Genomic DNA, 9,535 nt, shown 5'->3' with positions numbered 1-9,535 from the left:
CGCAGGCGTTCGGCACGACCTGCCATTAATGCATGAGACTCCCTCAAGTCTCTGATGCACTCAGGCATTTAATGAACATGGCCCAAGACGATCTCCGGATCACTGAACCATCAGAACGTATGGCTCTCCCTGACCGCCGGTTCATTCGGTAATAAATGCACTTACCATCCACGGACCCCAGGCCCACCACAGCCGGCGGTTCAACCACTCCAACAGGTCCGATCGACCGTGACAACTTCCTGATTCCGGTCTGATCCGGTCCCGTTCTCCATTACGCCATTAATGGGCCAAATCGTGCCCAATTATTACAAAACAGGACAAACCTCCTGTCACCTCCCAGGTAACAAAAATCCTCCTATAAAAGGAAACCTGGAGGGAAAAAGGAGGGAGGACCAAAAAACCAGAGAAAAAACCCGGAGCTGGAGAGAACCCTCCTAGACCGGGGGAAAAAGGAAGAAAACAGCACAGACACAATTGAACACAAGATTCTCTTTGTCTTCTCCACATACTCTCTCCCCTGCTCTCTCCACATACTTGCCCCCTCTGACTTAGGCATCGGAGGGCCGGCGCCGGGGAGCCCGGCCACCGGTTTTCTTTGCAGGACTTGCACACCCCCCCGCAGCGGAGGACGCAGCCAGCCGGCGCACCGCCGTCCGCCCCCTGCAGCAGCGGAGCTCCTCCTTCCCCGGCTTCACGGCGGCCCCCGGGTCCAATTTCCAGCAACAGGTATCAAAGTAAACTCGGCCCATAGCTTATGTAGGCTAGGAGGCACTGCAACATGGATTCATGGAGGCTGACCACAGGCCGATCGTGGTACTTATGATTAGATTTGAATGGATGTGAACCCTTAGCTTGATGAGGACGTTAGAGGTTGAATAGGAGGAGTATGTGAGGACCCGTGCGGGCGTGTATTTAGTCCCACATTGGTTATTTGCTGAGAAAATCTTGGGTACTTATACAGGATCAAGAAACCCACATAATACCTTTCGGCTAGCCTTTTTGGATGAGGTTTGGAGTTATTACACCCACAAGCTTAAGCTATTAGGAAAGGGGTCAACAATGTATATCAAAATTTTTAACACACACATATACATATATATGTGTATGTATATTTGTGTGTGTGTGTATATGTATGTGTGTGTGTGTATGTGTATATATATGTATGTATGTATGTATGTGTATATATATATGTATGTATGTATGTATGTATGTATGTATGTATGTGTATGTACGCATATATATATATGTATGTACGCATATATATATGTATGTACGTATATATATATGTATGTATGTATATATATATGTATGTATCTATATATATGTATGTGTGTATACATATATATGTATGTATGTATATATATATATGTATGTATGTATGTATGTATATGTATGTATGTATGTATGTATATATATATGTATGTATATATGTGTATATATGTATGCATGTATGTATATAGATGTATGTATGTATGTATGGATCTATGAATGTATGTATCTATGAATGTATGTATGTATTATGTATACACATAATTGCCTATATGTGTGTAGCTTCCTTTCATTTTCCTAAAGTGATATATAAATACATAAATGTTTGCTAGCCTTTTACATAGTTCTTGCATTTGATATACTACATCCACTAAATTTCACCAAACTTTAAAAAAAATCAATATTCAGACATTGCCCATGGACAACGCAACTCTGGCATTACATTTTATTTTTATCTAATAGGTTCCTAGGTTTCATTTTCAGTCTTTGAAGAAATTCAGTTACCTAACAAAGTAATACTAAGATATCTATGGAATTTCCCTTGATAATTATCATGCTTTAGGACTTTTCCTACAACAGCCCCCAGACTATTAATTTTAAACTTGCATTCACTTCCACAACTTTTATACATTGAATACCAGGATGCTGCTATTTGTCATCTCTCAATTTCCTCAATTTCACCAATGTTGCAATTTTGATGCTTCTACCAGAAGTTTATATTCGTACCAGCCCAAACTGGGCGATACGGGGCGTACCATACGTACTAGTTCGGTACCGGTACATAGTACAGGAGGCATACCGACACTCAGTATGCCGAAAATATCACATATCGTATCGTACCGATCAAGGTTCGTCGTATCAATACCGAACCCTATACCAGTGCCGCACTAGTATAGGCGTACCGAATGTCGGTACGGTACGGTATGTGGTTCGTCCGGTACCGATCGGTACTGACGATACAGCATACCATGGTACCAATACTGTGCTAGTATGGCACCAGTATGAGATCCAGTACTGAGACGGCGAACCTTATATCTAATTGTTTATTTCTAGGATTGACCTTTTCTTTTGTGCAGATCATAGAACAGTGATAATGCAATGCATGCAAAAATTTTGGCTCTAACCACTGCAGGTTAAAGTGAAGCTTCTAGACCCTGAAGTCTAGTCCAAAAGGATGGAAAGGCAAACTTGAAATAATAAGAGAAGCCAATGACTTAGAAATTTTGAAGAGATGAAGGAGATACCAATGAAATACTGATTGAGGATCAGTGGACGCGCAACAAGGGAGGATACAATGGATGAAAGAATCGGCTCAAAAAGCTTGCAATCACCAATTTGAGTTCCAGAGGGTTGAATGAAGCAAACATCAACATTAAAGACATAATTGGTCGACATCCATCTATTCGTGCATCAAGGAAACAAACCAAAGGCTGCTCAAACTATTCAGATTCGATTTTTGTTCTGAGCCTCTAGTGTTTATTGATTGCTTGTTTATTTAAAAAGTGTCAATATTAATGAAAAATTACTTTTCACAGCACTATATATCAAGGAATGCTGAACCAGCCCTACCAACTGGTTCAGCCCGTATCGAACCAGTACCGACGCCGACCGATCTGATTCAGCATTAACGAATAGTTCCCGCCCCATAGGGGCCGGAACCCAATATTACCGGACCAGAACTAGCACGAACTGGCCGGAACCGGACAGTTTCGTCCGGTATAGCTAGAAACCAGTGCGAATCAGTATAGCTAGAAACCGGTGCAAACTGGTCGATTCGCATCGGTTTGCCACAGCGCGGCAGGAGCGAGCTATGGGCCCATGTGGGCTCTGGGCAGAGCGTGCGGCGCGCTGTGTTATGCAAACCGGTTCGGTACCAGTCCAAGCCAGTCCGGTAAGCGACCGGTACGCCTACCGGTACCGATTCAGCATATCTTGTTATATATGCTATAATTGTGTGAACAGTAACATTTGGCTAAAGTCCTTTGTTTTTTTCCCTCATTTGTAAAGTCCTAGACTCACACGGTAAAAGGATAGGTAGCTAGATGGTTTTGTAGGTAGATCCAGATGGTTTTAGAAGTAGAGTTATTTTGGGAGTCATGTCATGTCCATAAATAAGAGAAGAAAAGATAGGCTAGCTGGCCTGCTGCTCCTCCTTTCCTGACTCTTGAACTTCTCCTCTTCATTGATTAATCTTTCTTTCTCCACTGATTCTGATTACTCTTTGCTGCTAATGATCCCTATTGTATCATCAGATTTCAGTTTCTTTTGGTAGTTGATTTTAATCACTGAAATGAGTCTGCTGGATTTGATGTGTTAGGTCATTTCTTTCAACAGGGACTCATATGTTGATTCTTCTATTATTAATCGCTGAAATTCTTCTATTATTAATGCTCCTGTCTTTGTACTTTCTGCTTGTGATATGGTATACACTGTAGTCTGGTTATAAGTTTACAATGAACCCTTTAATTAAAGCCTTAAACTTCTTAGTTTCCTGTTCCTACCATTTTACCTTGCCCCTAGTAACCCAAGGCATAATTTTTATACCAATCACTTATCCATAACTTCAACATAAGTTTTATGCTATTCCATTCTCAGATCATGGAGAACAAGTGAATAATATGATATAAACTCTCTTCATATCTAGTCTTCGGGTACCTCTGGTGCATTGCAGGGCATCCCTGAGAGGTCAAGCATCAGATTATCTATTAAGCATGAATACAGATTCATCTTATTAGTGATAATGATTGATTAAACTACACGTTCCAGTATAAGGTGTATAAAGTTACGGATAACTGGCTAAATGGCAAGGTGTAGCTTTTAGACATTCTATTTTCTTCTTACATTAGTCAAGAAAGCTAATATCATGTTAAAATATAACTCCAATTGGATAGTTGCACGCAGTTGCATGCAGGTTGAAATATTTCAATGCTTTTGAGATTCTAGTAAATTTTAGACTAAGTTCAAAAAAGATATTATGGAAATTAGATTTGCATTTGAATATTCCAGCTTCAGTTATTTCACTTTACTATCAACTTTGTAGCTATGGCATAACATATGCTAGAACTTCGAAGAAAATTTATTACTATCTCTCATTATGAAATTGGAAACAATGCTGGTGTAATCAGAGTATACGTGTTCCCTGTTCATGCATGGGTTCTTGAACATTGACTGAGTATAAGGCAATCAACTCACTTCATAGTATCTACGGAAATATGCTGCATCCCCTAAAACTCCAGGATTCGTGAAATTCACCATAGCAAAAAATTCCTCCAGATCATTCTGTAGAAATAGAATCGCTAAATTAACTAAAGCAAAATTTGTAAAATTCATCCACATTATGTGAAACTAATATACATAGACAAATATGTACATACTATCATGATGCATGTACATAATATATATATATATAGTTACCTGCATAGGGGTTCCAGACAATAAGATACGCTGTTTACAAGGAAGAGCAGCCAGTGCCTGTCAAAAGTATAATAATTTAAGCTGTAAATGTTATATTATAGAAGATAAATATATGGATATAATTTATACCTTAGTAAGAAAAACGATTCAAATGAAAGCATATATAATTTGAATTCCTAATTTAACAGTTAATTCTAAAACAGCCAGAAAGGAACTTCAAGAACCATCCATATTAATACGTTGACAAAAGAAAGAATATCAAAAGAAACATCTAGCAAACATTTTACAAACACAACAGTATCCAACCATCTATCTGAAAAGCCTATGATAGAGTTTCACATACTCGATTTGTTAATGTTTGATCATTCTTCAGCCTGTGAGCTTCATCACATATGAGAAGGTCACAGCTTCCGCTCTTTTCAAATTTTGCTGAATGCATTCGAAATGTCTCATAAGATATGATGAGCACCTGGAAGAGTATCATGCATTAATAAATGTGTCAAAAGTGGAGCTTACTGTAACAATTAAAATAGGTTGCCAGTTGATGTGCCATACAAGTGATAAGTGTCCAATTCTAATTAACTGTGAAAAAATTGAAAAATTTAAAGGTAAACCTGAAAAGGACTGCAGGGTTTTAGGAAACTTTCAATCCCAGACAGGACATCTGCCCTTGTGCTTTCACATAGAGCAAGTAGCTGAACTTTTCCACTAATCCACTTATTAATTTCAGATTCCCAGTTACTAACAAGGCTTGTAGGAGTTACAATCATAACCCTCTTAACCATTGGCTTACCATCAAAGCCCTGGCGGAGGAGGGTATACAGCACAGCAATTGACTGTAGAGTCTTACCCAATCTGCAGAATATAGGAAATAATTGACAAAAGAGGCACTCAGGAACAAATACTGAACAGATAAATGGAGCATGAACACAGTGATAGATAACAAAGGAAAAGCTGATTACCCCATATCATCTGCTAGAATGCATCCAGAAATACCATCAGAACTGGATAACCCAGAAACACAGTCAAACATAAATTGAACCCCTTCTCTGCATTAAATTGCAAAGTTAAAGAAATTTCACCTCAGAGCATAAAGGCTCAAATAACTTGATTTGTAGCAGGACAGACTGTAGCATACTAGTCGATCTGAAAGCAATTACCTTCCATTTATTTTTTGACATAGATTCAGTTCTTTCATAATTTACTAATCATATCGATAAAGGAGTCTGTCACAAGAACCATTAACAACAACCCAACATTGAGAAGTCTATATGGTCTTAAGCCACTGAGAGAGGAAGCAGGAGAGGACATGAGGTGGGGCAACCCCCTGGGTTGGGGGGGTTGCTTGGAGGTGGACAAAAAAATGTGAAGAGAACTGGTATATCTTAACAAGGAGAATGCTTCTTGAGTAGAAAAAACAGGAAAAAGAAAACTCTCCTAATTGAATATGAAGGAAAATTTAACATATTTGCAAGAGAAACAAGAACAATACCTTTGATGAGGTCGAAGATAACGAACAAGTAGTGGATCTACTTCAATCTGCACAAAATTGCTATTTCCCTCATCTGATCCTCCAGATTGCCATAAGACTAAAGGCTCAATCCCAGGTGGCAGATACTGATTCTTTTCTGAAGGATCATCATTCGTAACACTAGGGGTATGTAGAAGGTTGCTTATAGCAACCAAAGATGGCCTCAAGGAACCCCATGGAACAAACCTTTTACGTGCCCAAAGGCGGCGAGTGAGCTCTTCATTATGATCTTTATATCCCTTTGGGCATGGTGGCTTAAATGGCTTTCTAGCCACTGCTGCTCCATCAGAAACAGACAGTATTCGTGGAATAAGTGGTTGTCTTCTTACAAGAAGGTTTCCTCTGTCAGATATAGGAGGAGACTGATCATTGTTAAAGAAACTATTAAACCATTGCATACTTAACCAAAGAGGTTTGCAAAAATAAGAAGCAGAGATGGGGAATATAGAAAGAATACAATATAAATAATAACTTGTCCCTTTAAAGATCAAGACTGCTATCATGCTTCTTATATTTATAATGACAGGCGGTCATCCACCAGTTGATTGTAACCTCACATTTCTAGGAGATTGTAATCCTTTTTTTCTTGTGAAATAATAATTGCAGAAGTTTATGAAGCCCAACAGAACTTGTTTGGAGAATAATAAGAAATTCTAGAATTTGGATAATAGTAACAAGTGGCAAAAAGGCAGAGGAAAACTGACAAAATTGTGCAGAGAACACAAAAGTTTGATTATATGAGCCCCCGCTTGCTGAAATTTGCTTGAAATCTGGTCCAGGATGCTTTCATATAAACAACCAAAAAAGTAAAACCGCCACATATGCACTATTCTGTCCACCCCAACTTCATCTTTCCTCTCTACTCTCATGTGTTTTTGCCAATTTTAAGTATTACTATAGATCTTAAAACATTTCTAACGACAACAGAAAAATGACATCATTATGCTAAGCGATTATAAATTATTTAGCTAAGCGACCATATAAATCAAATATATGAGCCTTCAATAAAATGTTAACTTGAGTCTTATCTCACTCTGGAAGAAAAAACCAAGTGCTGTAAGGCTTACTAGGAGGCAACAGGAGAAAAGTTTTTTTTTCTTTTTTCTTTTCAGTACTTTGTATTTGACTAGCAAAAATCACCCAGGTTGGAGATCTAGCCTGGATTGCACATATAAACAATCTAAGTTGCCGCATAAAGAAGTAGAATAAGGAAGCATCTGCTGATGGAGAAGATAAAGTTGGGAGTTTAATGACCTTCCTTTGAAGTCTATGCAAACTACACAATAAGGTAAAGGTTTAATTCCTCAAAGTTCTTAGAAATTTGAAAGCCCAAGTGTGCCACTGCCTTGTGTAATTTAGAGTTCTGATAATATAGCATACTTAATGTATGCATACACAGCCACACATGTCATGGTATTGGTTACCGGAAGAAGATACCTAACAAACATGATCACACTCTACGCAGGAAAAAGTTTCAATATCTGTTAAATATAATAACTCAGTGTTGAACACTTTACCTAGCAAGAATTCTTTGAAGATTTGTATTTTCACCTTATGTAATATGAGTGATTTCATCAAGAATCTTAGAAACACACCACACATATTCATTTTTGAAATTTTAAGTAAATATATCAATCATAAACACATGCAAAGTTCAGAAAATATAGCTTGATTATCCTCCTCTTACGAGGATTAGCTTCCAGGCAGCCTTGAAGTTTCGACTTTACTTTATCCTTTCATTTGTTATAACAGAAAAAACTATATGAAGGGAAGAATTAGTCTCATTATTTGAACTTGATAGAAGGTAAGAAATCTTGAGAGATATCAAAAAACATTGCAATAATTTCAATTTACAGCAAAGTAAGAGTATAATTTTCTTAACCGAGGTTTTTCTGCATATTTTTTGAATTATTGTCTCAGTGTCCTCCATTCACATTATGAGTTAGACCTACACATTTCCATTCTTGAAATATAATAAATGCCCCAATTTTTTCATTTTTTTTCCCCAAACTCCAGCCTTATAATTTTCTGAATCACAAATTTCGCTCTTCCTTCCTCAACAAGAAAAATCGACATTGATCGGACCCTGTCTTAATACTTCCCAGATAAAACCCTAGATTCAGCATCAGATTCAGTCTTTAAAAAATTAAAAAAAAAAAAACAGCGATTCACGAAGGAAATCCAGAACCGTCGGATTGCTGATAATCAGAGAGGAGAATAGGAGAACATCCGGCATACCTGACGAGAGCGGCGACGTTCTGGGACTTCCGCTCTTGATCGGAAGGTGGGGATTCGGAAGAACGCTCTTCTTTCTCGCTTTCCTCATCGTCTTCGTCTCGATCGGCTTCTTCTTCTTCTCCATCGTCTTCGTTGTAGTCCTCGTTTTTCTCGTCCTTCTGATTAGACTCGGAGGAAATCTCGGCTACTTCTTCTTTTTCTTCCTCGTCCTCTTCTTCTTTCCTCGAGACCATTTCTGCTGCTGCTTTTTCCTTTGCGTGATTTCGGGGGTTCTGCGCTTCGTTCTCGCATATTTTTCGCACCCGCGGGATATAATGTTGAGGTGGCGCAAATTTTGGCGGCAGGGAGGAGGCAAAGGGGGGTTCTATTACACCCCCCCTATTGCTAAGGACACCCCCAAAAACCAAAAAAAAAAAACCCAAACTAACTTTTAGTGTAATTACCATATTGCCCTTGAAATTTTCTCAGTACACCCCCCTTCCTCCTCCTCCGTTTCGTTTTGAAAAGAAAAAAAAAACACCCCTCAAACCCCCCTTAAACCCCTCGATCCATTTACATCGTTTAGGCGATCTTTGAAGGAGATTTAAGCCCCATTCGAAGCATGGACAAGCAACTAGTGATTTGGGACGAAGAATCGGCCGCAAAGGTACGTGTTCCACCTTGTTTCGAAATTTTTTTTTTTTTTACGGTTCGTGCTCCGTTCGGCACTGGATCGCCGAACAAAAGGCTTCTGTTCGGCTGAACAGTGCCGAACAGAAGCCTTCTGTTCGGCAACCCTCAACCGAACAGAAGCCTTATGTTCGGCTGCACAGTGCCGAACAGAAGGCTTCTGTCCGGCACTGTGCAGCCGAACAGAAGGGTTCTGTCCGGCTCACTGTTCGGCTTCTGTCCGGCACTGTGCAGCCGAACAGAAGGGTTCTGTCCGGCTCTGTGTTGCCGAACAGAAGGCTTCTGTCCGGCACTGTGCAGCCGAACAGAAGGCTTCTGGTGCCAAATCGCGTGCCGTGCTGAATTTTGTGCCGAACAGATCCTCTGATTCATTAATTCTTGGTGATAAATTATTTTATATGTAGGGCTATGCTA

The 9,535-nt window shown here is 39.2% G+C and overlaps 1 protein-coding gene across 1 annotated transcript; it reads right to left on the bottom strand.

Moving 5' to 3' along the window:
- Positions 1 to 1,463: 1,463 nt before the first annotated feature.
- On the bottom strand, positions 1,464 to 8,790 carry LOC120107608 (DNA repair and recombination protein RAD54-like). The gene is made up of 7 exons (XM_039120940.1): positions 8,453 to 8,790; positions 6,176 to 6,556; positions 5,646 to 5,732; positions 5,298 to 5,538; positions 5,027 to 5,152; positions 4,684 to 4,740; positions 1,464 to 4,548 (listed from the first exon to the last, which is right to left on the bottom strand). The coding sequence occupies exons 1-7, from the start codon at positions 8,683 to 8,685 to the stop codon at positions 4,453 to 4,455; spliced, it is 1,221 nt and encodes a 406-aa protein (XP_038976868.1). The 5' UTR covers positions 8,686 to 8,790; the 3' UTR covers positions 1,464 to 4,452.
- Between the last annotated feature and the right edge of the window lie 745 nt (positions 8,791 to 9,535).

Source organism: Phoenix dactylifera, unplaced genomic scaffold (assembly GCF_009389715.1).
Source record: "Phoenix dactylifera cultivar Barhee BC4 unplaced genomic scaffold, palm_55x_up_171113_PBpolish2nd_filt_p 000922F, whole genome shotgun sequence".
Lineage (NCBI taxonomy): Eukaryota > Viridiplantae > Streptophyta > Magnoliopsida > Arecales > Arecaceae > Phoenix > Phoenix dactylifera.
The sequence above is the reverse complement of the archived record's forward strand: the minus strand, read 5'-3'. Positions and strand labels throughout refer to the sequence as shown.

Bases quoted from the DNA above. Each gene is read 5' to 3' on its own strand.
- LOC120107608 (XM_039120940.1), bottom strand. From the start codon at position 8,685: ATGGTCTCGAGGAAAGAAGAAGAGGACGAGGAAGAAAAAGAAGAAGTA. The intron at 5,733-6,175 runs GTATTGTTCTTG...AATTTAATGCAG, and splicing joins TATCTTCGACCTCATCAAAG to AGAAGGGGTTCAATTTATGT. The intron at 5,539-5,645 runs GTAATCAGCTTT...TATATTCTGCAG, and splicing joins ATTCTAGCAGATGATATGGG to ATTGGGTAAGACTCTACAGT.